The sequence below is a fragment of the Cyanistes caeruleus genome, chromosome 4 (assembly GCF_971803275.1).
Source record: "Cyanistes caeruleus chromosome 4, bCyaCae1.hap1.1, whole genome shotgun sequence".
Taxonomy (NCBI): Eukaryota; Metazoa; Chordata; class Aves; order Passeriformes; family Paridae; genus Cyanistes; species Cyanistes caeruleus.
The window spans coordinates 31,270,668-31,298,277 of record NC_141704.1 but is presented as its reverse complement, the minus strand read 5'-3'; the positions used below and the strand labels follow the sequence as shown (position 1 = coordinate 31,298,277).

The window sequence follows — 27,610 nt, the reverse complement described above, 5'->3', positions numbered from 1 at the left end:
AGAAAGGAATGGCAACCATGGACTTGCTGGGTTGCTGCTTATCCCTTGATGTAATTCTCTTTTGTGGGGACCTTCTTGACAATCCCAGGGAAGGGAACAGTATGTTACACATAGGTAGCATCTGCTTTTGGTTCCTTACTGCCTTGAAACTAGGTCTTGTGCAAATAGGGTTCCACTGTGTTTCCTAGCAGAAATTGCATGCACTCTTTTTCTGCCTCCTGATATTCTGCTTAGACCTCTTTTCCTGGCTGGCATAAACATTAAGCTTTATAGAGAAGAGACCAGCCAGGCAAGAGCATTTGCACAGCATGTTTAGCCCCAGAAGATTCTAATTTTTCATGGAAGTTACTCTAACACTTATGATGTTGAAGGAAATAACCATGGGTGCTTCTGTGCTGGGCAAGGACCCTTGTAAAGAAAACCTGGGATGCTCATAGCTCTGATCACATCGAGGTCTTTCTGAGGGTAGTGCTGCATGCGATTCAGGCACTGGATAATCGCAGGGGCACAGAGCAGGACTCCTGCAGTTGAAAACTGCTAACTCAGTGGTGAGAAGGCATTGTGTGCCTTGCACCTTCCACCACCCAGGGCCCCATCCTCCTCCTCACTGTAGATCTGGCTGTATCTATGCAGCATTTCCCACATGCAGGAGCCTCTGTTGACACGGCTCCCCATCACCACAGCTTGTATCTCCTCCCATCAGGCAGGGAATGTATCTCCCTGCACAGCATGGAGGTGACAAGCTCCCACTGCAGAAGCTCACTGGTGTGGCCTAGAAAACAGCCACAGAGCAGGGATTTGAAACTGAGCCTGTGGACTCCCAAGCTCATACCCCAGTCACTGCACCAGCCTTCCTCTCCTGATGCAGGCTTGGAGCCAGCAGGGACACTGCTGCCGCCAGCTGCTCTAATTGAGCTTTGTAGAATAAACTTGTGGAATTAGCCTGTTGGCTGCTGGGATAAAATCCAGCACTGAGTGCAGATCAAAGGAGACAATCTTGCTGACAGTTTGAGGGGAGGCAGCGGGACCCAGGTTCCTTCTGCAGCTCTGGAAAGGGCAGTGCTCAGCAGCCAAGGGTGACGATGCAACGTGACACGCACACTGGCTCTTCGGCAATTCGTGTGGTCCAGACTTTGATGGTCAAAGCTACAGAAACCTTAGGAGAGTTCCAACACTGTTGGAAAAAATAGTCAAAACCAGGCAAGAGACAGCACTAATTCACAGAAAGACAATTTTTGGGTACACCAAAAGTCTGTGGCTTTTCCTGGTAGCATGGAAGGAGCAGGCAGTTCAAGGTCAGGCTCTGAGCCCAGCCTAGAGAAGCAGCATGGTTTAAGAAGGGTAAATCTGCCCTTGCTCTGTTTCTGTCTGTCTGTGAGGACAAGACAGTCCAGCCCAGCAGCCAGGGAGAGCTCAGCACAGCAGGAGAAGGAGGGGAAAAAAATGAAAGCTATCTGATACCAAGAATAATAAACTCAGCACATTCCTTGTGTGGACCTTACTGGCTGGTCTGAACACACACAGCAAATCTGCCAGGTGCCACCTGCTCCCAGCCCCACTAGATTGCACAGGCAGCAAATTAAAAATCATATTCTCTGCACGTACACGTTAACCCTGTTTTATGGCCATTTTTCCAGAGTTCCTGAAAATCTAATCATGAATTTTCCTGGAAATCCAATCAAGAATTTCCCTGACAAAGCTGGTGAGCAACCGCCACACGAGAGGACAGGTTTATAGCTCGGCAACCAGGACAGCAGCAAAAGGAATGAAGCTCTTGGAAAGGAGGCCAAGTATTGCAGCAAATCACCTGTCCTGAGAGAACAGCAGACTCAGGAGGCAGATAAAAGTGCCATGGAAAAGATGGGATACAAAGAGGAGGGCCAGGGGAGGAAGGAAGGAAAGAGGGCTTCCCAGCCTGTGAACATCGGTCTGGGGCATGAGCCAGTTCATACATGGCCAAAGTTGGTTACAACAAAAGCCCTGGAGCCAGCAGTAAGTTTTGCTGCTTTCAAGATGATGACAATGACTGTGGAAGAGGAATCTGACCTGAGGAGGTGTGTGTGAACATCAGGGTTCCCCACAGTGGGAAGGTGTTAAGATTGAAAACTATTTCCCTTGGTTTCTGGGTTTTTTCAAGAAGCACAGGGCAGTGGAGACTTAAGCATATGGCACAGGCATACGGTGTGTTTGGTCTTCAGTGAGGAAAAGGAACCCAGCTGTCTATTTTTGATGCATTTCTTGTAAGAATGAGAAAAGGAACTGCTGGAAAATAGTATTTTAATGTGAACATTATTCACATTTAATTAAATGTCTTCCAGACCTCAGCTGCCTTTTTGATTGGAAGTACCATCATACAAGCTGGAAAACAAGCCGTCTTAAGGCTTTCCAAAGCTTTTTCAAGGCAGAGGTGATCTGTTTTCTAAGAAAGGCCCCTAATGGCTTGAACTTGCTCTCCTTCACTTAAACCTGGCAAGCCCCTGGTAGCACTGCCTGAGCTGTGCATCATCCTCTCTCAGCAGGAGAAGGCTGCTCAGCACAGCACCTGCTCTCCAGCGAGCCCCAACCCACGGAGGAGATGGATGGCAGAGAAGGTTTTGGACTGGAACATCTAAGGTGCTGGAATGAGCCTCTCTTTTATGGGCCTGCTAACACCAGCACAGAGCCCAAAGCCAGAGAAGTGGGAGACAAGAACGGAGAAACGGATGGGAGCAATTTATCCTGGCTGTTCTCATGAGCATCTTCCAGGGAAGAGTGATTAATCTTATTAACTGATTAAATGATTAATTAACTGATGAACTGAAATTATGGATCAAGGATCAAATGATTGCAAGGCAAGTGTATTTGGAGTACTTTTCCAGGAAGCGACCTATTTCATGTGCCTTTCATGAAAACCAGAGGCCAGGAGGGGAACTGTTCGCAGCAGAGTGTGGGGTCAGCAGGACGGGACCAGAGGCACACAGAGCTGGGGGCCCCAGAAGGACAAGGTGCAGGACAAGAAGGGAGGTGCAGTACCTGGTGTGAAGCAGGAAGCAAGACAGACCTGCTCTCTCTCCTAGTAAATCTGACCTGAGACAGGCTAAGGAAGTTGGTTCTGTTCACTCTGGAGAAGAGAAGGTCTCATGGAGATCTCATAGCAACCTTCCAGTATCTGAAGAGAGACTACCAGGAAGCCAAAGAGGGACTCTTCATCAGGAACTGTACTCATAGGACAAGGACTAATGGCTACAAATGGAAAGAAGGAAATATAGGCTGAATATTAGGAAGAAATTCTTTACTGTGAGGGTGACAAGACACTGGAACAGGTTGCCCAGGGAAGTTATGGATGTCTCGACCCTGGCAGTGTTCAAGGCCAGGCTGGATAAGGCCTTGGTCTAGAGGGAGGTCCCTGCCCATGGCAGGGGTGGTTGGGACTAGAGGATCTTTAAGGTTCCTTCCAACCCTTAAACACTCTATGAATTCTAGCTGTGGCAGAAAATCTCCACTGCTTAAGATCAGATTTTTTTTTTTTTTTCATAGAACTCTTCTTCTCCTTGCTAAGAAAATGGAAGGTTAGATCCATGCCCAAGGGAGCGTTTATCCCGCATAACCACTCCCTATGCATGCCGTCTCCTCCAACCCACACCTATATCCAACTGTGTCACCAGAAAAGGAAATTTGGTGGGCTGAGACCAAGCTGCACATGAACTGCCACCTCTGGTAGACAGCAGCAGCACTACATTCTCTTGCATGCACCTCACGGAGGCCCGGGAGGAAAGTGGAAAATGTGGAAAGCACGGGATTTTGTTTTATCAGTCTATTTCTCTTCATTAATTCCTAAGCCTATTTTCTCTTTTCAGGACTTCTTCCTCTTTTCCTCACCATCTCCTAAGCTGTGAGTCCCTCTGAGCCCATGGAGCCCATTTTCCAGCTTGGGGGGATGAGAGACAGGCACTGTGGGGGTCACTTGCAGCTGGGATCCCACTGAGCCATGCAAGCGACCAGCGAGGCAGTTCCAGCACCGATGATGTTTGTCTCCAAAAAGGCTGTTTAGGTGAGACAGTTACAAATTGTATTTTATAAACTGTATTTCTGTAAGTGGATTTTTTTTTTTTTGCTGGCAGGAAGAGCTACTTTAATAATCCCTCTTCTGATTAATGGCAGGGTGTCTTGTCAAAGCAAAGACCGCTGCAGCTTCAGTTCTTTCTCGAGGAGGAATCACAAGTGGAAAATAAAGAAGAAAATGCACAACCTCTCTGCCTGGAAAATATTGATCTAGACTCTTCCTAGGTAGAAGATACTCAGTAAAATACTCTGAAGAGTTTTTTAGCCTGTGAGCTGAAGAGATTTGTAAACCAAATCCTGCTCTTTTTAGAGGTAGAGAAAATTTCAATCACTCTGGCATGAGAACATTTGGGATTTAATGATTTATTGCCCTCACTCCCTGAGAAGAAATACTATCCCAATTACAAAGACAGGGACCCAAGGCATTGCTATATTAAATCACTGGTTCATGGTCTCCTAGAGATTCCAGAGGGCTGAATCCAACTTCCAGCCCTAGGTCTGTCTTCCAGAAGGTCCAGGGAAGCCATCAGGGATGACAGGAAAGCTTGAATATCACACTGTGAACACAGCAAGGGCAACTGCAATTCCCATTCTTCACACATCTTTGACTCTCAAAGTCAAGTGGTTTTTGTAACACCCTCTAAAAACAACTTGGTTGAATGATCATACAACTACAGCCTGGAAAGTATCTGATTTTCCATAGAATCATTGCAGAGTTTGGAATATATGGAATATATTTTTATTTTAAGAAGCTGGGCAGGGGAATGAAGAGGCATATCATTAAGTCATGTTTCCTGTCCTAGCATATAACTTTATTGACATATTTCTTGTCCAGAGTGCTCTAAGGCTGCTCTCTATCAAAGTCATCTCTTAAGGTCTATCTCAGCTTTTATCTGGGAAAACAGGAATTTACCAACCAGACATCACAGTAACTCCATCACACGTCTGTGAAGCAAAATTTACCAGATGAGAACTGCACATTAATAGTTGAAACCTGTATTTGACTAAGCTGAGGATCATTATTCTTCCAATACATGATTTGTAAAGTAAGTTGAACTCAAGTTTTCCTAAAGGAAAAAAAAAAAAAGGCAAGTCATTGACACCAAAACCATTCCCAATAGGCATTTGCCTACCATGGGGCTGAATACTTCTGCCAAGAGAAGTTCCACAGTTCCAGGAAGTTTAGCCATCATTAGCACTGGAGATGTTTCTGACCTCACCATTGTCGGAGCTGCTGTGCTCTGCTGAGCCTTCAGCACACACAGAAGGCCAAGTTTTCTTCCTCTTTATGACATCTGGGTAAAGTGAATGGGTCTTGTCACATGTCACCCGCAGCTTTTACACTTAAAAGCCAAACTCAAGCATTTTAATCAACAGGGGAAATTTACACTATCCTTAACATCAATCTCCTTCCACTCCTGCATATTTTTCCTTATTAAGTGGTGATTAAGCAGGAACAAAATTTCTGTAAATGACAGTGTTGTCCCAAAACAGTTTCTTTCACCCAGTCTGCAAGAGGCCAACTGACACACACAGTCCAAGTCCAAGTATTTGATTTATTTACAGTTCTGCATAGAAAGGGGTGCTGGATGGCAAATCCCCAAAGCCAGCACAATTACCGAAACTTTTCACTCTATGTATTTTGGCAAAACAAGGCATTAATGACCCTTGGCTACAAGTTACCTAGTTCTCTTTTTAATTAGTATTCTGTCTTCTACTGGTTAATGATCCTCTCACTGCTCATGCTATTTACTCTGCATGATCAGTCTGTCTTTCTCTCCTTTCGAGTCGGTGGTTTCTTGGATCAGTGGCCATGATCTCCCCCTGCCAGAATGACCTCTTACTCTGTTGGAGCTGATTCAGCACAGCTGCTGAGCTGTCTTTATTAGTTTCTTCCTTATCTTGGGGGTTTTGGCAAATGTATTTGTGGCTTGTGAATTCTGCACTCTTAACATCCACTATCTGTGGTACATCCTTCTTCCCAAGCTTTGTAAACCTCCCCTGAGGTCACTGAAAAATGTTGATCCTTAAACCTTAACAAGGCAATTCTACTGTCAAGTAATTTGTCTTTCTAACACCTGGACATCACTTGGAGTTCGTTTGTTAGCTGCTGTTTCACAGATTAAACCTCCTTTCTTGTTGATCAGAATTGAAAGCACACAAAGATCAAACACCAAAGAACATAATTTCTTAAGAAAATTTTTTTGACAGTTAACACATTGCGACAACGCTGCCGCTTTACGGCAGCCGCGCGCCTTGGTCGCTTTTCCGGGGAGGGTTAGAGGTTTTCTGCTTTTACGACAGGGCGCTGCCGTCGCGCGGCGCTGACGCAAGAAGGGCGCGCCGGGGCTGCGCGCGGCCCTTTCCCCGCCCGCCGCCGCCGCCGCTGGAGCCGCTCCCGGGTCCGCCGCTGGATCCGCCGCCATCGGGGCCGCGCCGGGGCCGCGCAGGTGAGGGAAGTGCTGGGGCCGCCCCGGAGCTGCTCGCCTGCCGCGCCGGCACCTCCCGCGCGTACCGAGACCCCGGCCCGGCCCCGCCCCGCCGGTCCCGCCGGTTCCGGTGGGGCCGCGACCCCGCCCCTCCCCGGCACACGCAGCGCCCACCCGGAGCCTTCCTTTCTCTCTGGGCCCCGTTGGCGGAGGCGCCTTCCCTTGGTAGTGGCCTGTGCCGAAGTAAGGCCTCAGGTTTCGGTGCCATCACCGTGCGGCGGCTGAGGGTCTGAGGTTTTGGGGTTTTTATTTTATTTTTTCACCTTTAGAAAATTAAAACATGGCGAAGTTTGTGGCGCCCGTGATCCAGGACAACCCCTCCGGCTGGGGCCCGTGTGCTGTGCCCGAGCAGTTCAAGGATATGCCCTACCAGCCCTTCAGCAAAGGAGACCGCCTGGGCAAGGTACCTGTGCCGTGAGCTCTGGGTGCCTTCCGGGCCCCGGTGTTCGCTTTTGTTACCCTGGCTGCTCCGCTGGCACCCTTGGCAGTGTGTCCTGACACGCTGTGAACACCTGGCAGGGCTGGCAGGCAGAGGTGGGACTCAAAAGGATTAGACCTGGAGCATATGGCAGTGTTTGTTTCTGCTGCTGGGAGTCCTGCATGTGCAGTTAGAGGTGTGGGGGCGAAGTTTTGTGTTAATACTTACTTTTGACTGTTTACGCTCGTTCTTAGGTGGCCGATTGGACAGGAGCCACGTATCAGGATAAAAGATACACAAGTACGTGTGGTCTGCTGGCTGTTCCTGGGGTTTATTTTCTGCAAAGTTTCCTTCCAAGCGTCATTCCTGCTTTCATGTCTCGCACCCACCCTGTAATTACCTGCACACCTCAGCAAGACGGGCAGCTTACTTTAGGAAGCGTGCTTTACCCTTGGGAAAGCTCTGTGTGGCTCTCCCTGTCCTAGGGGCTTACTCTGGGTTTTTGTACTGCATTACTGCCCAGGCTCATAAGGGAGGTTTGGAGCAGGAGAAGACATGCAGGTGTAAAGCAGGAGTCCCAATTTAGACGACAGACTTAGGTGAAGGGAGTCGGGGAGAGAAAAGGGCAAAGCATCAAGGTTTTTTCTTAGAACCGTGGTGCTGAGATACTTTGTGTTATTTCCAGACAAGTACTCCTCACAGTTTGGTGGCGGAAGCCAATATGCCTATTTCCACGAGGAGGATGAGACCAGCTTCCAGCTGGTGGACACGGCCCGGACGCAGAAAACAGCGTACCAGAGGAACCGCATGAGGTTTGCACAGGTAATGTGTTGTCGGAGAGGGGATCAGAGGGGAGCTTCAGCAGCGCAGGAGTCTTTCCCTATTAAAATGTCTTCGTTTTTCTTCTCGTCATTTCCGCAGAGGAACCTTCGGAGAGACAAGGACCGTCGGAACATGCTGCAGTTCAGCATGCAGACACTGCCAAAGAGTGCCAAGCAGAAGGAGAGGTGAGGCTGCAGAGACAAGCTTACCAAGCTCGGGTTGGAGTGTGTGAACATACTGTTGATGAATTTGCAAACTTACAGTAACAGAATCTGCTGGAGCGAGCAAATAGCAAAGAATTTCAGGATTTTTCGAGTTCTGCTGGTGTCAGTAGTACTTGAAAGCATGAATTTCAAATGGCTGCCTAATAATTTAGGAGAATTTTTAAATTGTATTTAGAAAGTAAGGGTGGCATTCTAACCAGAGAATATCCTGTCTGAAAACTGCATTTCAGTCTTCAGGTAAAACTATATAAAGAGCTTCTCAGAGCAAAGAAAAGACTTTTTAATGCCTCAAGCATCTTGATCAACAGATGGCTCAACAAATGTTTCAGGAGCTCAGTGCCTGAAAGCACTGCTCCTCTGGTAGTAGTTCAGAAGTGGAGGAATAGTTGTGCCATATAGGAATCAAGAACTTCTCTTCATGTCTTTTCTCACATTTGTCATTTTAGAGATCGTTTACGCCTACAAAAGAAGTTTCAGAAGCAGTTTGGAGTGAGGCAGAAATGGGACCAGAAATCACAGGTAGAAATCACAACTGATGAGCTTTGTTCCTCCTCTGATGGTTAGGTTTCTCGGGCTGCACTCATGGGGCAGCTCCTCTTACACAAATCCTGATGTGTCTCCATTTCTCTCTGTACCTGTCCCGCCTCTGGTCGCACAGCAGAAACCTCGTGACTCCTCTGTTGAAGTTCGCAGCGACTGGGAGGTGAAGGAGGAGATGGATTTCCCTCGGCTGATGAAAATGCGCTATCTGGAGGTGTCAGAGCCACAGGACATGTGAGTTCCTAAAACAGCCCTTTGCTTGCTCCTTGAAGTGACTGGATTTTTGGAAAGCAGGAGCTCAAGGGTCTTCTGCCTGGTCCTAATGTTCTCATTGAGGTACCAAAACCAGGGGGAAGTAATGGAACACCCAGCAGGCCCTGTGTGGTTCATGGGTGGTGTTACCTGTAGGAAGGGTATACAGATGGTCCTCTTAACTTTGCAGAGAGTGCTGTGGAGCCCTGGAGTACTATGACAAAGCCTTCGACCGCATTACAACAAGAAACGAGAAGCTCCTGAGGAGCATTAAGCGCATCTTCCATACCGTCACCACTACGGATGACCCAGTTATCCGAAAGGTATCCACCGGTTTGTAAAACTCGGTGTGTGCTGTTGTTGGAGACTATCTGTCACTGTCAGACCAAAGGGCAAAAGCAAGAAATACTAGGCGGTACCAATATTTTTCTTGGGTGGAAGGCAGAGCTAGATTAATGCAGAGCTAGGAACACTGGCCAAGGAAAAGCTGTAGTTCTGGAAGGGCAAGCAGACCAGTACTTGAGCTATGTTGGGAAGAAAACTTAGGTCAGAGACCTGATCCTTGGGGCCTTGCTTTTGGAGGTGAGGAAGGCTCCGACATTTCTCTCTTGTGACCTGATTAGTAGTAAGAAACCATGCATTTTCCAACATAACTAACATTTTGTAGTAGTTTCTTACCTTCCCCTTGTGTGGGTGAGGGTGGGCCAGGATTGCTGGGTAGTACCTTATGCTTTGTTGATGTGGTACTCACCAGTTCAGCTTTCTCAGTCAGAACAGCAGAAGAAATCAGTGATCTCGTTTGCTAGCACTTCTCATCCTGCCTAGGGAAGTGGTACCTGTTCTTATTGCTGAAACAGTTTTCTCCTCCTGTATTCACAGCTGGCCAAGACACAAGGGAATGTGTTTGCCACCGATGCCATCCTGGCCACACTGATGAGCTGCACTCGCTCTGTCTATTCCTGGGACATCATAGTCCAGAGAGTTGGATCCAAGCTTTTCTTTGACAAGAGGGACAACTCAGATTTTGGTGAGGAAAAGTATTTCTGTTGCAGTAGCTAAAGGGTCTAATTTTCTTCATGCTTATTTGGCTGTCCACACTGCACCCCCTGAGCAAACTGATTACTACAGTACATGTGATACATGTGTGGGGAACTTCAGTATTGATCTGCTCTGATGGTGGGGCTAGAAACTCACTGAAGCTGACATAGTTAATCCCCCAAGTATAACCACTTGCATCTGGTTTTCTTCCCAGACCTCCTGACAGTGAGTGAAACAGCCAATGAACCACCACAGGAAGAGGGCAACTCCTTTAATTCCCCACGCAATCTGGCCATGGAAGCTACCTACATCAATCATAACTTCTCCCAGCAGTGTCTAAGAATGGTGAGGTGCAACGGTGATGAGTGGTGGGGTCTGTGTTTCAGAGAGTCTCAAGAAGAGACATCATTAAGGCTGCTTTAATACAGCACAGAAGCATTTTAATTGACAGTTGTGTTATGTCAGTGGTCTTTCAGTTTTGAAAGAGGTGGGATTATTTCTGGTGAGCAATGTGACTTTGTTGTAGAAAGGTTTTCACTTTTATTTCACAGACAAGTCATCCTACTCCCATTGATGATGTAGACAGGGTTCTTAGTACACTTAATGAAGCCTAAGTGCCAGTACAAATACTCCTTGTAGTGCTGTGACTAATGTGGGCATGAGGCTTTCATCAGCTGTCTTGATGTTTTGGTGTTTCTCTACATAAGGGAAATCAGCTACTGTTGCTGTAAAGAATATTTTTCCAATAGAGGAGAGCTGTCTCCTAACATGCTCTGCTGTTTCCATCTGCAGGGAAAGGAGAAATACAAGTTTCCCAACCCAAACCCCTTTGTGGAGGATGACATGGATAAAAATGAAGTAGCCTCTGTTGCATACAGGTAGGTTGATATTTCTGATGCCCAGGTTTGGCAAGAGGGGGCAGGATGTCCGTGTGATACGGAGGCAACAGATTGGGAGTGTTATTGATGGAAGATTTACCTTGAGAGGGATTCATGAATGACCTCACAGTGAAAAGATAGAGAAGGAAAGGATTTTGCTGAATGCTTACGTGGATCTGGGAGAGAACAAAGGTCAGAAATAACCAGCTGGATTTTTTATTGGCAGATACCGAAGGTGGAAGCTGGGAGACGATATAGATCTCATTGTCCGCTGTGAACACGATGGAGTGATGACAGGAGCTAATGGAGAAGTGTCATTCATCAACATCAAAACACTGAACGAGTGGGATTCGAGGGTGAGGAGGAACAGGATCCCCAAGCTAGCTCTAACTGCTTCACTGCTGCCTGACATGCCAGGTACAGCAGGGAAGATGAGACAAATATCTGGCGGTGTCCCCGGGTGTTACATTCCACCAAGGAGTATGACTTTGGTGGACAAGCAGTGCTGATGGGATTCTCCCCTAAATGCAAGGTAGCTGGCTTTAACCTGCTTGTCCCTGGGTGTTTAACACAGTAGCCAGTCTGTTCTTATGGTTCTCTTTAGAAATCTTCCCTCACAAATTACCCTTTCTAACCAGTGCCACAAATGTTGAGCAATCCCAGCTGTTTGCATTTCTCCCTGGTGCTAGAGCTTTCCCTGTAGGCTGCAGTTCACATTCCCTCACGTGGTACCGTAGTGTAGACAGCTCCCATGTGTGATGACAAGATGGCTGGAGAGATGGCTGCTGCTGGCTTGTCAGGCTGATCCTGGTTCTGATTCTCCTCTCAGTATTGCAATGGAGTGGACTGGCGGCAGAAGCTGGACTCTCAGAGAGGGGCTGTCATTGCCACGGAGCTGAAGAACAACAGCTACAAATTGGCCCGCTGGACATGCTGCGCGCTGCTGGCTGGATCAGAGTATCTTAAACTCGGGTAAGGGGGGGCAGTTCACACCAAATATCTTCCAGGTGCATTTTCCATTATTAAACTTTGTGTATGTCTGAGCGAAGCACTTACAGAACGAGTAATCTAAACTAAAATCACCCAGTGTTTTAGTAGCCGAGAAAGGAAGGCTTGTGGCGAGTGTACCAGCCTTGATGTAAGCTGCTTCTCCTCAGCATCCAACTGTGATTGATTGACCCCACACACATGAGGGTCAGGTGGCCTGTGTGGGCTCTCAGCCTCTTTGCTGTGGTCACCAACAAGGGAGATAAATACAGTGACTGTGATGCCTCTCAGGAATCTTGATTGATCATCAGTGACCTGTTACTGAGAAATTAGGTGGTGGGGAGAGATATGGCCACAGCATTTTTTAAACTGTCAGCTTAACATCAGTTGAGTACTGTAGGTAATGAATAAAGAGGCTTTTGCTAAATAAGTTCTAGTGGTTCTGCAACCCTCAGTTCCATCCACAGACACAGAACTGATACTTTTCCATCTTCTTGATTCCAGATTCGCAGCTAATCATGCAATTGCTTCATTTTATCTCAGGCTAATTCTTCTTTATCTTTTGTTCCTCTCCATCCGATTTGGGGATTTCCAGGTGCATTACAGATTGACAGTTTGTAGCCAGGAGATCCTCTTAGCTTTCTGTGTTGGAGTATTAGGATTTTTTAGCCCAGAAAACAAAAATAAGATGATCACGCTGCTTTTCTTACTGGTGTTTTTCTGCTGTTTGGGCTTAATCTCCTGAAACCCCTTCGGTTACTTCTCGCCCCCCTAGGTACGTATCCCGTTACCATGTGAAGGATTCTGCCCGCCATGTGATCCTGGGCACCCAGCAGTTCAAGCCAAATGAATTTGCCAGCCAGATTAATCTGAGCATAGAGAATGCCTGGGGCATCCTGCGATGCGTCATTGACATCTGCATGAAGCTGGATGAGGGGAAGTACCTCATCCTCAAGGACCCCAACAAGCAGGTGATCCGCATCTACAGTTTGCCTGATGGCACCTTCAGCTCTGATGAAGATGAGGAGGATGAGGAGGAAGAAGAGGAAGAGGAAGGTTTGTAGCATACTTGGCACTTCATGCTTTTAAATGATGTATTGGTCTGGATGAAAAGGTGGTAGGTATGTGATGAAGACCAGAGCTAAAGGGTCAGATCTGACCAGTGCAATGACTTGAGAGGAATGAGGGTAGAGAATGTGTGGTCCCAAGGATGGGACTCAGTTGAAAGAGGTGTGGGTGACATTGAGAGTACTGAGCTGGAAGAAAAAAGAGAGATTTGGAAATGCAGATGTTGTGCCTCTGTGCAGATACTTGGGGAGGACTGATTTTAGCAGGGGTCAGGGGGAAGGTCCCAGATCCAGAGCACTGACTGGGAAAACAAAGCCTGCCAAGGAGCCCTTCGTTCAGCCACCCCAAGGTCTGTAGGAGTGGGTGGGTGCTAATTTCTGTTGGTACTGGAATATTTTTATTTTTTTTTGCAGTTTTAGAAATGGCAGTGGCTATGAGGTGACATTTAAGATGTGTGGTGACAGAATTCAATTGAGGGAACTTGGTGAAGGCTTTTCTGAAGTGACTCTTGAAGCTGAGCAATCACTGGCTGGTCAGGATGGGAGTTTTGGAGGATCAGTGGTGCCCAGTGGACAGCTGCTGCCTTCACTTTGCTTCTTAAAACTATATTTGATCCCTGACGTGAGATCTGTGTGTGCTCCGTTGACAGTGGGAAACCATTTATCCTAGAGCTCTTGCTTCTGTGATAGGAAAAATATCTCCCAGCTTATTTTTAGGCTGTAAGCTTAGCCTGGCTTAAAGCCTCCGGATTTTATTATGGAAATGTTAGTTAGGTTGCTGTGTAATTTGCTCAGGAATGTAAATTGTGTAATTCCAAGTGATGTGTGTGTGGTCTTGGCTGATGGGCAGGTTTATTGGGAAGCTGTGGGGAGGTGAGGAGACAGTTGGAGGTGGGATAATCTCCCGAAGTGGCAGCCTTGATTTTTTGTGTTCCTTGTGGCATTTCCTTGACAGCGAGGGTTTAATTTTGGAGTTTGTATGGTTTTCTTTCCCCGGCTGAATTCATTTCATTTCCGTTTCTTTTTCAGAGGAAGAGAGCTGAACGCTGCAGCCAGCACCGCGGGGGCTGCAGTGCCCGGGCAGCCCCGGTCCCGAGGGTCGAGCTGTGGCTGCACCTTCGGCCCGGCTGTGCTGCACATCGATCAGAAACGGGGGAAAAGCGGAATAAAGTTGATTTTGCCGAGTGCCGGCGCTGTCTCTGTGTGTGTGTGCGTGCGTGCCTGGTTCGGGTGCCCCGCGCGGTCACGGCTCCGGCCCGCGCCTGCCCCTTTAAGCGCCGCCCGCCCCCGGACACGTGGTGCGCGCGCCGCCATGGTGCCGGCGGCGGGAAGCGGCGGTGGCGGTGTCACGTGACGCGGGGAGCGCACCGCCCCCCTCGCTCGCCCCCGCAGCGGGCGGGAGGCAGCGCCGTGCCCGCCCCGCCTTGCCCGGGCGGCGCGGGAAGGAGGAGGGAGCGGAGCGGGAAGAGCCCGGAGCGGGAGGAGCGGCGCGGCGGGAGCTCCATGGTGCAGGTGCGGCTCCGGGCGGCCGGTGGCGGCGCCGCGCGTCACGTGTGCCGCGCCTCGTGCGCCGTTGGGCGGGGGCGGGGGCATCGGGGCCAGGACCGTATTGGTGGGGGAGCGAGGGAAGCGCGGGACAACCCATCTCCCATTGGCTGGGGGGCTTACACCGGCCGTCCCCATTGGCTGGTGGGGCTCAGAGGCGCTCGCGACCAGGAGTCCACAGGTGCTGCCCCACCTTGCCACCTGTGTGCTGTGGGTGGGGGACGCTACGCGCCCATTGGCTGGAAGGCATGGGGGCCCTGCTGCTATTGGCTGGCAGGGAGCAGGGCCCCGCCCCAACACCCCACCCTGTAGGAGGACTCTCATGGCGGCCGGGTCTGGGCGGGGGCGGGCGGGGGCTGACGGGTTCCAGGGTGGCCTGTGGGAACGCTGGCGCCCCTGGGATAACGCCTCCCGGTCCTGCTCACTTCAGGGCCGGTTGCGCCAGCCCCGCCATGGCCCTGGCGGTCTGCGGGACGCTCCTGGGGCTGGCCCTGTACGCCGGCGGCCTGTGCACGGTGAGTGGTGCCACCTTCCTCTACCACGACTACTGCGTCATCGGGGCCGGCCCCGCGGGCTTGCAGGCGGCCTACTTCCTCCAGCAAGCCGGCCGGGACTACATCGTCTTCGAGCGGAGCCATGCTCCCGGCAGCTTCTTCGCGCTCTACCCTCGGCACCGCAAACTTATCAGCATCAACAAGCAGTACACGGGCAAGTCCAACAGCGAGTTCAACCTCCGCCACGACTGGAATTCGCTCCTCAGCCATGACCGGCGGCTCCTTTTCCGACACTACTCTCGCGACTTCTTCCCCAACGCTGACACGATGGTGCGTTACCTGGAGGACTTCGCTTCCCTGCTGAAGCTGCGTGTTCAGTACAACACGGCCATCATCCATGTGACATTGGAGAAGAATGAGCAGGCCTGGAACGGCCATTACTTTCTTTTGACCGACCAGGACAGGAAGACCTACAAGTGCAGGTAATGGGCAGACCTGGGGCTTGACATGCAGCTCAGAGTTTTGCCTCGTTGAGGCACGAGTATCTCCAAGGATGGAGATGTTACAGCCTCTTAGAGACTTAATCACCATCAGAAGAGGAAAACGTTTTTAGGGATTGGCAGGTGGATGGGTGGAATAGCTGCTCCTGGGAAAGCATTGCCTTTCACTAGCAGTGTTTTGCTTCGGGCAGCTGAGGAGGTTGGGAGGGCAGACACAAATTGGCTGCAGTGGCCGTCACTGCAACGTCTGTCCTTGATAGGTAGGCTTGAAATCACTTTTGTCTTATCACTAGATAATTACTGTCTGTGAAAAAATTAACTCAATTGTACTTACAGCCAACACTGCCTCTATTACAAACTGGCCTGAGTCAGTGCAGTGACATCTTGCTCCTGTTTTCCCTCATGTGCTCAGGGGTGTGTCCCAGATGAGTGAAGCCCTTGGTTGGCACAGAGTTAGAACACAGGGAGGAAAAAGAGGAAAGTTGGGGGAGAGGGGCAAGGACTGTGAGAAGTAACCCTCAAAGCTGCTGGTTGCTGAATTCCCCTTCCACTCGTCCTTTTTACGTCTGTGTATCCCACACCACCACTGAGCTCCATTCCTAAAAACCTGGAAGTTACTCGTGTGAACATATGAGTATATTTCTCACCTCTCCTGAGAACCTCAGCTCTACGACAGCAGGTCGTGCTGGCTGTCACTTGCCGGTGTGCTGCTGGCAGTCTCTGAGGGGACAGAAGGCAATCCCAGACACCCACGTACCGTGAGCGAGTTGCTCTCAGGATGCTCTGTAAGCAAGGCTGGTGCTGCTTGCCTCAGCTGCCTGGTGTTTCCATCTAAATCACAAAAACTTCCTCAAGAATCAAGTAAAAGCTCTTATGGAGTGATATAAAAAGATCACTGTGGTTATTTTTGGAGTTAACAATTAATGATGTTGCTAACACGTTTTTATGACTGGGACTTACACTTCAAAATATCAAAATTATTTCCTGTCTGTCTTAGAAATGACTTCTGCTCTGCCAAATGTCAACTCAAATTCTAAATCAAAGTAATTTTTATGCAACATATAATCAACCTGTGAAGCTATATTACGTATACTGTCAATGAGTTCATGTTAGTAGAAGTTGCATTCATGAACAGGCGAGGGAGATGCATATGCACAGCACCCACACTAACTATTGCTATATATAACTGTTCCTGGGTGTCCTGAGGATAGGGAAGAGAGGAGCAGATCATTAGTTGAAGCTAGGTAAAGGTTTCTTTTGAAACTGTGACCTGTGCAGCTGCCCCAGTGTCACTGTGGAGGTCACATTGCAGCCACCTTCCACAGTGGGAGGAGAAGGGAGTGAGGAGATGGAGCCTGAAATTCCTGCATTTTCAAGTGCTGTCCCTGTTTTTCAGTTCTTTGTTGGTTGCTGCTGGGACGTGGGTTCCCAATGTGGTAAACTTTCCTGGCTCAGAGTATGTTGAGGGTTACGAGACTGTGTCCATCAACCCAGACGACTTTGTTGGCCAAACCATATTGATCTTAGGCCGAGGGAACTCGGCCTTTGAGACAGCGGAGAACATCCTGGGTGTTACAAATTTCATCCATATGGTGAGCCGGTCCCGCGTGCGCCTCTCATGGGCCACCCACTACGTCGGGGATCTGAGGTGAGAAACCACTCCTATTCCTGTTTCTAACGCGGCTGGAATACAAACAAGGAGAATCAGTTCTTTCCCAGCTGACAGGCTGGACTGGTGCTGTGGTCATGGGGGCCATAGGGGAAATATGGGGCCTTCTATAGGTCCTTGCTTTAAAGCAATCCAGGTTGCAGTTGCTGAACATAGAGGCTTGGTGAGAGCTTTTAAGGGTCTGTGTGAAATAGAAACATGTCCACTTAGAAACTGTAATCTTTACGATATACTGGCTCTCAAGTTATTGCCTTGCCTCCAGTCACAGAGGAAAGTTCCTCCAAGGACAATGAGGCTGTGTTACCCATGTTGTTCCTGTGAGCCCTGAGGTTTTGGGGATAACCTTTACACTGCAGGGGAGTTGGGATGCCTGATAAATGATCCCATTTTCAGCACCTAAGACAGAACCTCCCTTCTTTACATTCTTGTATCTTCCATAGAGCAATTAACAATGGCCTGCTGGACACCTACCAGCTAAAATCTCTGGATGGGCTTCTGGAGGGCGACCTGGAAGATCTGGCTATCGTTAAGGACAAAAAGGGAAAGCTGCACATCACACTGCGGTTCTACTTGGAGAATAGGAATATCAGCGCAGGCATTGACTCCATCACCCTCCCTCAGGATGAACTGGACAATTTTGCCACCCGTGCACCTTACGACCGTGTCATCCGCTGCCTGGGTTGGAAGTTTGACTTCTCTATCTATAATAGGTGAGGGAGAACCAGGATCTCCAGGAAAGAAGGTGTTTAGGCTGAAGGGCCTGAGTAGGGAGGAGAGGGAAGAGCAAGTCTCCTGGCAGCATTGTTTGGATCTCTGTGTGCTCTGAGCTGCTTGGTGCTGCACAGTACTTTGTTTATCCTGCAGGTAAGAGTGTGTCCCAGTAGGAATGTGTGTCACTGCCCTCTGACCGACAGGCTCTAACATTGTGTAGATGGCAGCAGTGAGACCTGAGTGACACAGAAAAGTTTGTACCTTTAGAACGTAACATGCTGACCTGCCAGATCACATGGACAGGGCTAGCAGTGTTTGTTTTTATCATCCTCATTTTTTAAATGAGGATGATAAAGGTGCAGATCATTGCAAAAGGGTTTTATCTGGGAAAAAAAATTCCCTGAGGACGCAACCCTCATTCCACCTTGGTACATTGTGGAGCTGAAAATGATACTGCTAATTTCACTGTCTTCCAAAATTCACTGTTAGTGGCTCAGCTAAGAATTAGATCTTGTCCAGGGCTATCTTGAGTTGAACACCCTTATCTTCCAAAGATCCTCATTTTAGTAGTAAATGCCACTGAAGGCAGCAGGGGTATGAGGCAGAATCTTGCAGTGGCTGCAGTAATAATGTGTATCAGAAACCCTTTTTATTTTTCTACTCCTGTCCTTCCTGATAGCCTGCTCTTCTCTTTTGAATATCAGATCCCTGAGAATGATGCCAGGAAAAGGGAATATTAAGAAGTATCCTCAAATCAAACCCAGCTATGAGTCTAGAAGCACTCAGGGGCTCTTTGTTCTTGGTACTGCTAGCCATTCAGTTGACTTCAGGAAATCTGCTGGGGGCTTCATCCATGGATTCCGGTATACAAGTGAGTACTGGGATGTACAGAAAGGGCAGAGGTGGAAACTGTTCCTCCCTTCAAAGGAACAGACCATAGATTACTGCTGGAAAGTGATTTCCCTTAGTCTTGTTCTGGCAATAAAAAGGACAAAACACAGAGAAGCTGCAACTGCATCATCTGAAGTGGAGAAGTAACTTGGGGTCGCATATGAAGTTTTTGGTTGTCTATCTTTGTTTTGTCTTGTGTCTCTCTTGCCTGCTCTCTGTTATTTATGTAACACAATAGATTTCTTCCTGCCAGACGCTCTGCCTCGTGACAGGCTGTGGGTGAGAGGTCTGTGCTGTGGAGTCAAAACCCAGCAGCTGTGGGCAGTAGAGAGAATTTCCTTCTTTATGTGTGTGTGCCTATCCTTATCATTAAAGGACTGCTGAGAAGTAATGAAATATCCCCAAGGACCCCCACCCCCTCCCGCACCACTCAGCATCACATCAGCTTTCCGAGGGCATCTCCACTGCAGTTACCAGCGATTGGGGTGGGAGATCTGAGCATGGAGGAGCTGTATAGATTGTTTATTGAGTCCTGCTGCAGTGCAGAAATTTGATTTCTTATAGCATAAGCTTGGGTTGTTAAATGAGCTGTCTTTGTTTCTCTCCATGTCTTAGCTCGGGCAGTCCATCGCCTATTGGAAAACCGTCACCATGGTGTCCCCTGGCCATCCACAGTCCACCCTATTACACAGCTGACCAATTCCATCATCAAGAGGGTGAATGAGGCCTCAGGCCTCTACCAGATGTTCAGTGTCCTGGCTGACATCATACTGCTGAGAGAGTGAGTGAGTGAGTAATTATTCCCAGCACTGCGCTCCATAGTTTCATTTCTGTTTCTTTACCATTGCTTCCCATAGTGCCACCACAAAAATTGCGCTGGTCCTGCCTAAGGATGTTACACATCACATAGGCAGCCGTCCCAAACCTGTACCACTGCTGCAATTGATGCACAATTGTGCAGACTGTTTATCCCTGTTAAAGGGCTGAAATGGTCCAGACCTTCCCTCTAGATTCAGAGATTGTAGTACTCTTACTGACCCCAGGGGAATAGCTTTCCTTGAGCGGTGCTACTGTAAAGAAAATCCCATAATCCCATGAAAACAATGGTGTCTGTAATAGTATCTCCAGCCTTTATAATCTCTGCATCAAGTGCAGCCCAGATCTGTAATGACCAATCAAAATTGCTATCTTACGACTTTTTGGCTATAGTCTTGACCAGCTGAGGGGGGGTTGGATCCCAGCTGGCTTTTTCTGATGGAAAATTCCGATGGTGTGTTTGCAATTCACAGGAATGCCACAGCATTTGAGTACCTGGAAGAGTACCCTATTGGAGTCCTGGCTGAGCTGGAAATGCAGACAGGAAGAAAGGCTGGCAGTGGGCTCTTTGTCATCATCATGGAGTATGGGAAGAATTTCTCTGGGGCTGACAAGGATGTCTTCTACTACAACCGTGCTGTGGGAGAGGCGCAGCATGCCTGGCAGTCTAACTTCTTACACCCTGTTATTTACTATTACAAACGCCTCCCAACAGGTAAGCTTTCCTGCTAATTACAAACAAAACAAAGAGGGATAAAAATAAATCAGACCCCAAGTGGGGGTGACATCTGAAAGCACTGTTCCCCCTTCCTGTGAGCCACCCCCAACCACTGTATGAGCTGAAAACGAAGCTGAGAGTTAGCAAGGAAGTTCCATGGGTAAGTCCAGTACAGGGTGGGGGGGGGTTTTACCAGAGACCTCGTGTTTGAAAACAGGAACAAACACATGCTGGAAATTTCCCCATGCCCAAAAAGAGGAACAGTTCTTCCCTTTGGCTGGCACCCTATGTGTGTTTTGCAGAGCCTGACAGATGAGGCTGGGCTGTTGTTTGGCCATCTTGCTGCCAAGAGAAAGCTGCTTTCTGGCAGGCCCAGGTCTGAGAGGTCACACAGACATAGAGACAGCCAACGGCAAGGGTTTGAAGAGGGGTATTCTGTCCAGCAGCAAACAGGCTTGAAGTAGACTTCCTTGGGAAATGAGTGTGTTGAAATCCTCATCTTCAGAAACCTAGGGTCAGGGTGTAGCTTGCCTTACACAGAAATAAGCATGATGGGTAGCAACACTAAATGCAGCTTAGCCCATCTGGCAGTCCCTGCCCAGGGGGAACAGGAGTGTAATGACAGGAATGCTACAGGCAGGGACAGAGGGCAGCTGTGCAGTGGCAGGGCTGTTGAGGACAGAGCTGGCAGAGGGGATTTCAAACGAAAGTTACAGATTAAAAGGTCAGGACAAAAGTGGAAACAGCTGTCACAGCTGCTTTCTACTCCCCAAGTTCTTTTTAATGCCATTTTGCTTCTGAGAGACTATGTTAATGTTCTCTTGGCAGAGCATGAGATGAGACTCCATCCCCCAGATTGGCCTCTGCCCCGGCCAGATGCCATCCATCACATTGTGGAGGACTTTCTGACAGACTGGACAGCCCCAAACGCTCACATCCTGCCACTGAGGCGGTTTTTGGAGAACTGCCTCAGCACCGACCTGCGCAATTTCTTTGCAGGTAATTTGTGCACAGGGTAGAAGTGGCAGGAAGAGGAGGGAGGAGTGTGAGGAACAAGTCACAGAAGTGATCTTCTCTGCAAATAGTTGAGATGTCCCTGTGGTGAGCTGCTTGTCTCACTGTCAGTCACACCACCTCAATGCACTCACCAGATGGTACAAAGTGCTGTTCTGTGTTCCCAAAGAGTCCTCGCTCTTGTTCACCATTAGAAAAAGACTGTCTCAGGCATGCCAGAATTTATAGAAAGGCATGTAAGGTTGGGTTCTATCCTTTTTCTAGCTGCAGCTTTCCTTTCTTCTTCATTATCTGAACATTTCTTTGTGCCATGGTGTAGTAGAGAATTTCCTTCTGTATCTCTCATGTACTGGTGATTGGATTGCTTGTCCATGGGAAATAGAAGTGCTGTGATGTGAGAGATGAAGAGCCTGTGCTGCCTCCCTCTTTGGTCTTAAGACCAGTGTGGGACCCTCCTACAGGAAGCCCATGTGGCACACAGAGGGAAGCCATCTTGTAGCACAAAGAAGATGCCAAAAGATGCAAGCTCAAATCCAGCACCTTTTTCTCTGTGTGCAGACTGGGCATCCCTCTATACATCTCCTGAGCTCTGCAGAATTAAGTCAATTACTGTGCTGCCACCTGAGGCAGGGTACCGGGTGGGAAACTCCAGCCGTCTTCCCTCATCCTCCCTGCCTTTTGTTTTGAACAAGTCTCTGATAGTTTTTGGGAATTTTTCCCTACAGGATGTCTCTGCTGACTAATTTTTGATCCTTTCCCCTGCAGAGTCGTGTTTCCTGTTTGCCTTCACCCATCAGAAGCTGCCTCCCTCCTGCCAGCAGGGGTACATGAGAATGCAGGGACTGCTGGGGAGCCAGGAACTCCTGCACCACGCAGTACAGGCGGGGTTGCTCCAGGATTACAGTCACACAGACTTTTCGGATGACAGACCCTCTGAGAGCCACGATGGGTCACAGGAGCAGTTGATGAGAGATCATGGGATACCAGTTCATCCTCTGCAACATCTTGTTAATACCAAGGATGAGCTTTAACCTCTCTTGCTCCACACTGAAATCCATAGGTGCTCTTGTGACAGTACTGTAACAGAGATCCACAGCAGGACTCTGCCCTTTCCAGCATCCCTTTTCCATCCCCATGCTTCCCACTGATTGTGACTTGCCAAAGACCTGCTCAGATCTTGCTGTTACAGAGAGGACCAACATGCTCTGAAGGATGGAATGAGGGACCAAAAATCCAGTACTGCTGAGGTTCCCATGTTGTCCTTGCAGAGTTCAGAGTTGCCTGAAGGTGGTGTTTGTGTTTATCTCACTAACCAGTATCTGCAGTGATGTACAGAGGCCACAGAAGTGAGTGCAGGAATGCCTGGGAAACTTCAGATGTCATGTCCCCCTCCAGAGGTGACCTGCTCACACATGTGGCAGCTCAGTGCTGGCTCCCTGGTCCCTGGATGCCCCCACACTGTGTAAACTTGAAGATTCTTTTCTGCATTGAATCCTGAAATGGTACTCCAGGCAAACTTCCTGGTATTTTTCCTGCATTTGAGTTAGGGCAATTGTGCAGTTTGAGTGAGGAAAGATGATTTTTTTTTTTTTAGTTACTGTATAGGTCAGATAATTTATAATATCCCAGAGTACACTACAAGGGACTCTCCTCCACAATGGATGAGTAGCTTGCTTGGAATGCCTGGGACACAGAGACTTAGAGTTTGGCTCTGCTGTCCTCATGTTTTTCTTCTCCCACACCAAGCAGCCTAGAAGGTTAGACTGTCTTTTATAAAGCATGACCAATATTTCTCCTATTTGCACTATGTCCTATCAAGAAAGTTTGATGATGTTAAAATGCTCCTTAAAATGCCTCTGTTTTATTCCCCTCCAGTCATCTTGAGATCCTAGAGGGACTGATAAGGAGGCTGTCTGCACTTTACTGCTCCCTCTGTGAGCCTGTCACCTCCGTCTCCACGTCTCTTTCCATGGGCCTGGAGTTGTAAAGCAAGAGCAATTTTGAGCTTGACCTCATGATGTCCCTGTGATTTCTAGGAAATAGAGAGGTGACAGGGAACAGGCTTTTATATCCACGCATTTTCCAACCCTTTAGCTTCTTGAAAAATACACGTCGGTGCTTCTAAGCCGAGAGGGGCTGTACCTTACGTGTATCTAAAGCCCTCCCAATCCTTTGAATTCAGCTGGTCTTTCAGTAAAACCCCAGTTCCTTGGAGAGGCTGGGGAGCAGAAGCGGTCAAGGGAGTGTCAGGGGAGTTCTTGCTCTTTTTGAGAATACTGGGCTGTAGAAGCAATGCTGCTGGAAGGCAGTGCCTGTTCATATGCAGCTGGAGGGGTGGCGTGGGCCATGCTGGTTTGTGGTCACCCCTGAGTGCAGGGCTGCAGCTTGGTCCCGACGCCCTGCCCGGGTGGGTGCGTTGTGGAACAGAGTTAATTGCTCTCTTAGGGGATTGTGGAGCTGTACGTTTCCAGGAAAGCTTAAAATAAGCAGGTGAAACAGCGGCCCTTTGCGCAGCCTCAAGCTAAAGAGAGGGGGCAGCCGGGCCCGCGCCTCGGCTCGCGCGGCGCCCATCGGAGGGCTTCGCCGCCAATCAGCAGCCAGGGTTTGTCCCACGTGGCACTCCCGTCCTCCCCTCTAGGGCGGAGCGAAGTGCCCTAAAGGACAGGCACGGCAGCCAATCAGAGGTCCCGCTTCTTGGGGCTGCTGCCAATTGGTTGGGAGGACGGCCGGACCGTTTGCAGCAGTTTTCCGGCGGCGGCGGCCAATCGGCGCGGGTGGGCGGGGCGGCGCGCGGAAGTTCGGTGTGTGCGGGTCACCTCCGCGCCCGGGAAGGTGCGGGCGGGACGCGGGCCCGGCGGGCGGAGCGGGGCCCTCCGGCTGTGCCCTGCTGCCCTCGGGCTCGGGAAGCAGCGGGGCGACGGCGTCTGGGGCTGTTCTCCCCCACAGGGTTGGGACCGGGGGGCCCTGTGCCACCTGTTGGGACGTCAGCTGAAGGAGCCCCGCGGTATCGGAGCAGTGGGAATCCCGCTGCCTGGGTCTGCCCTGTGGGAGGCGAGGAGCGGGCGGTGGGGGCAACTCTGCTCTGTAGGGCTGAGGGAAACGGGACCCTGTGCCTGGAGCTGTCTCCTGTAAATGGGGAGAAGGCGGGGGCCAGCTGGGGGCCCCGTGGCTGTGGGGCTGGAGCTGCAGAGCTCCAGGGGGCAGGGGCTGGGCACAGGGGCAGGAAGCACTCCCATGTCATATGCCATAAGCTTCTCTCCTGACACGTGCTGAGGGGACTCGGATCAGGGCGCTGCTGCAGTGCGACCAGCCATGGGGTGCACCCGCCCCAGCAACCACTCTCCCCACAGATGGCCCAGAGGCTGGCGCTCCAGCGGCTGCTCTCCCTCCCCGCGCGGGGGTCCCTGGCATCCCACGGCAGAGCCCTGGGCACCTCAGCTGGCCGCAGGAGCACTTTCAACGTGCAGGATGGCAGCGACTTCCAGGACCGTGTGGTGAACAGCCCCAAGCCCGTTGTGGTGGACTTCCATGCGCAGTAAGTTCCGCCCGTGGCTCTTGCACCCCTCTCCACCATCATCCGTGCAGGTGTGTCCCTGTGACTTTCCTGATGTGGTGCCACTCTGAGCACACCATGGAGGAGCATGCTTGAGGGCTTCCCAAACTGTGGAGTCTCATGTTAAAAGGTGCTTCTGCCCATCAGGCTCAGTCCATGAAGATTCCCCTCTGAGCCAAACCCTGCGACAATGTCGAACAGGAGTGCCAGGAAAAAATTCCCCAGGGTGGCATAGCTGCACCTTCCAGGTGCTCAGGTGTCAGCCCAGCTGCTGTGTTTCATCATTCTACAAAAGGTGCCTCAGGAAAAAGCTCTGATATTTGCCCTGTTTGGCTTCATGGATGAAATGTCCTCTTAGAAACATTAACGTTTGTTAACAGCCCCAGAGAACTCTGCACTTGCCATGCCTCACTGTTGTTATAGTGTGTCATTCCATGTTTCTTAAAGCTGCATGGTTTTGAGGCTCTCTATAGCAAATGCCTTTATGTGTTAGTAACAGCCATGTGGCACAAATGACAGCAATTCTCATCAATAAAAATGCTGTCATCACCTGCCAGTAAAAATATCCCTAAATGTTATCTGCTCTATTAACTCTATTAACAATACTGATTATCTTTGGGTTTTTCATAGTCCTCCAGTACTGTTATGTGAGCCTGTTATAGCCGATTTGGGGCAAACAGAAGACAAAACAGCCAAAAAACTTCTGCTCTAGATAAACCAACCGGCAAACCAAAGTGAGCATTAGCTGGGATCATCCAGGAAGGAGAAGACAGTTAATTGGAGCCTGAAACCAGATACAGAGCTTCCTTAACCTTTGACAGCTACTTTGTGAGAGCTCCTTTCTAAGCTGTGGTTCAGGAATTGTATTTCCAGGCTGTCTGTTAGTGGCAATGGTGCCAAAGGCACTGGTGTACCAGCATGCCTTCCATGGCTGCACCTGCCTCTCCTAATGTCCTCTCTCTTTTCTTGCTCCATCAGGTGGTGTGGTCCCTGCAAGATCCTAGGCCCCAGGTTAGAGAAGCTAGTGGCCAAGCTGGAGGGGAAGGTGCTGATGGCCAAGGTGGACATTGACGATCACACAGACCTTGCTATCGAGTATGAGGTAGGAGATGGAAGAGCACAGACATTCTTTAGCTGGCAGTGCAAAGGTGCCTCCCTGTGGAGAGCTGTGCCTGCACAGCAGCAGCATTGGAGGGGAGGGGAAGCCCAGAGCCTGCAGGTTCCTAATCCATTGGGTCACTTCTCAGTAGGTGGATTTTGTTGTTTGGCTCTGCTCCAGCTCTGCTGGTCATGCCCAGCATCCCCACCTCTAATTCTGCAGGGAGGTGTCCTCGAGGCCTTGCGGGTGTCTCTTGTTGTAAACACTTCCCTGGCCTTGGGGAGCCTGGAGCACACACAGCATTTTACTGCCAGCTGGGGCTGCTCAGGTGCAGGGCAAGAACATGAAGTTACAAGCCCTGCTCTTCTGTGCTACTGAAAGTGGTTCTTTGTGCAACCAGCCTGTCCTCTCTTTGTTCAGGAGTCTTCCTTGTTCAGGATCTCTAGCTGGGCCCCATCCTTGAGTTGCAGCATGGGGAGACACAGTGAATTTTGTCTGGACAGGTAGAAGCCAGGTCAGAAAAAGCACATAAACAACAGGAGCAGGTGTCCTGCTCTTGAAAGATGTTGGTGCTCACACTGATGCATGACATTACTGCTGGGTGTGTTTCCTCTGCTGCCTTTCTCCCAGGAAGCAGCAGAACGACTGGAGAAGGCCATGGCTTTAGTTTACATGATTCATTTATTTGTCCCCTCTGTCAATGATTAGGTAGTTTAAGAAACACAAAAGCCACTCTGAGGGCCATAGTTGCCTCTGTTGTTTCTCCTTGTAAACAACCACTCTTCACAGGAAGTTGGGGCATCCTGCTGTTATGTTTTACAGGGGAAAAATGTGCTTCATTTTCACTTGGGTATCATGCAGATGGATCTGCTCCCCTTCTGCAGATGAGGTCCTGCTCCCAGGGTGACAACTAGCACAGCAAGCTCCTCAAGCTGCCCCGAAAAGTGTGAACCATCTCCTGAACAAGCTGTCATTTTGTTGAGTCTGGAGAAGATGCTGTGTGCCGTTCCCGCACCCTGCCGAGACAGGAGACAGAAGTGGAAACAGCTTGTTCCCTCCTACTCTTTCCCCAGGGAGACCTTTCTGCCTGTGCTTGCCCACACAGCTGGTGGCCACAGTCATGACTTGCAGTTCCCACAAGCTCAGCATGAGAGCCTCTGGTGCTCTCCAGGGTGGAGGCATGCTGGCAGATACACCCCAGGCCAAGGAAGATGGCTGGCTCCTGAGCAGAGCTGACTGCTGCAAGCCCAAAAGGTTGCGTAGCTCAGAGGGTGCTGGTGAGAAGTTGAAGAGGATGAGGTGGTTTTAGCGATGATCTAGAAGTGTGTGAATTCTAATTGATGCAGGGAAAGCTCTGGTAGCAACCACGCTAAGGAGAAGAGAATAGAGATTATTAGCTCAACTCACGTATTGTTCCAAGCCTTCCAGTAGATAGAATTAGCTGGGATTACAAGAGGATAATCTCAGATGAGTGGAAAACGACAAGCAGGGTGTGTGCATGCAGAGAAAGGTCTGTGGAAAGAGGCTGAAAGTCCCGAGCTGTTCAGGTTTGATGACGTGCTGCATGTCCTCTCCCCACGGGTGCTGAGGGAGCACTGCCTACGGTGTCTGTGCAGGTAGGACTGAGGCTGCAGGGAAGGGTCAGCTTCTAGCAGTTCGTTCTGGAACCTTATATACAAACATGATGAAGCTTGTCTTTTGCAAGAGGTCCTCCTCCACTTCTGGAGTGGTGTGTGTGTGTCTTGTCTTGGCCATTATCCCTGTGGCTAAAACACCGTCCCTAGACAGAATTTTCTGCTCAGATCTCTGTAGTTTGGAGCATCCTTTCCCCAAGGCAGAAGTTT

The 27,610-nt window shown here is 49.6% G+C and overlaps 3 protein-coding genes across 16 annotated transcripts in view; all 3 read left to right on the top strand.

Moving 5' to 3' along the window:
* Positions 1-6,283: 6,283 nt before the first annotated feature.
* On the top strand, positions 6,284-13,943 carry EIF3D (eukaryotic translation initiation factor 3 subunit D). Of its 4 annotated transcripts, none has more exons than XM_086887353.1 (15): positions 6,284-6,491; positions 6,800-6,933; positions 7,203-7,248; positions 7,634-7,770; positions 7,870-7,955; positions 8,441-8,513; positions 8,653-8,768; positions 8,977-9,109; positions 9,666-9,813; positions 10,039-10,169; positions 10,617-10,702; positions 10,929-11,058; positions 11,532-11,674; positions 12,465-12,745; positions 13,786-13,943. In XM_086887353.1, exons 2-15 carry the CDS (start codon positions 6,811-6,813, stop codon positions 13,797-13,799), a joined length of 1,647 nt encoding a protein of 548 aa, XP_086743479.1. In that variant the 5' UTR covers positions 6,284-6,491; positions 6,800-6,810; the 3' UTR covers positions 13,800-13,943. The 4 variants fall into 4 exon arrangements, with proteins under 4 accessions (XP_086743479.1, XP_086743481.1, XP_086743480.1 ...); XM_086887355.1 differs by having other exon boundaries at positions 6,312-6,491; positions 8,656-8,768; XM_086887354.1 differs by lacking the exon at positions 6,284-6,491 and adding an exon at positions 6,594-6,713.
* A 193-nt stretch (positions 13,944-14,136) lies between these two features.
* FOXRED2 (FAD dependent oxidoreductase domain containing 2) lies at positions 14,137-22,965 on the top strand. Of its 2 annotated transcripts, none has more exons than XM_086887352.1 (9): positions 14,137-14,268; positions 14,732-15,277; positions 16,692-16,943; positions 17,405-17,674; positions 18,380-18,546; positions 19,182-19,347; positions 19,856-20,097; positions 20,929-21,099; positions 21,880-22,965. In XM_086887352.1, exons 2-9 carry the CDS (start codon positions 14,754-14,756, stop codon positions 22,143-22,145), a joined length of 2,058 nt encoding a protein of 685 aa, XP_086743478.1. In that variant the 5' UTR covers positions 14,137-14,268; positions 14,732-14,753; the 3' UTR covers positions 22,146-22,965. The 2 variants fall into 2 exon arrangements, with proteins under 2 accessions (XP_086743478.1, XP_086743477.1); XM_086887351.1 differs by lacking the exon at positions 14,137-14,268 and adding an exon at positions 14,338-14,482.
* An 838-nt stretch (positions 22,966-23,803) lies between these two features.
* Positions 23,804-27,610, top strand: part of TXN2 (thioredoxin 2) — a 24,152-nt gene continuing 20,345 nt past the window's right edge. For 5 of the 10 annotated variants that reach the window (XR_015286386.1, XR_015286385.1, XR_015286384.1 and 2 more), the window contains exons 1-3: positions 23,860-23,946; positions 24,465-24,649; positions 25,646-25,769. Coding sequence is in view for 4 of the 10 variants with exons in the window: in XM_086887358.1 (XP_086743484.1) it covers positions 24,465-24,649; positions 25,646-25,769 (309 nt within the window). In the remaining 6 variants the exon portion in view is untranslated. Of the gene's footprint in view, positions 24,150-24,464; positions 24,650-25,645; positions 25,770-27,610 lie in introns of all 10 variants that reach the window. The other 5 variants (XM_086887359.1, XR_015286388.1, XM_086887360.1 and 2 more) reach the window with 5 other exon arrangements.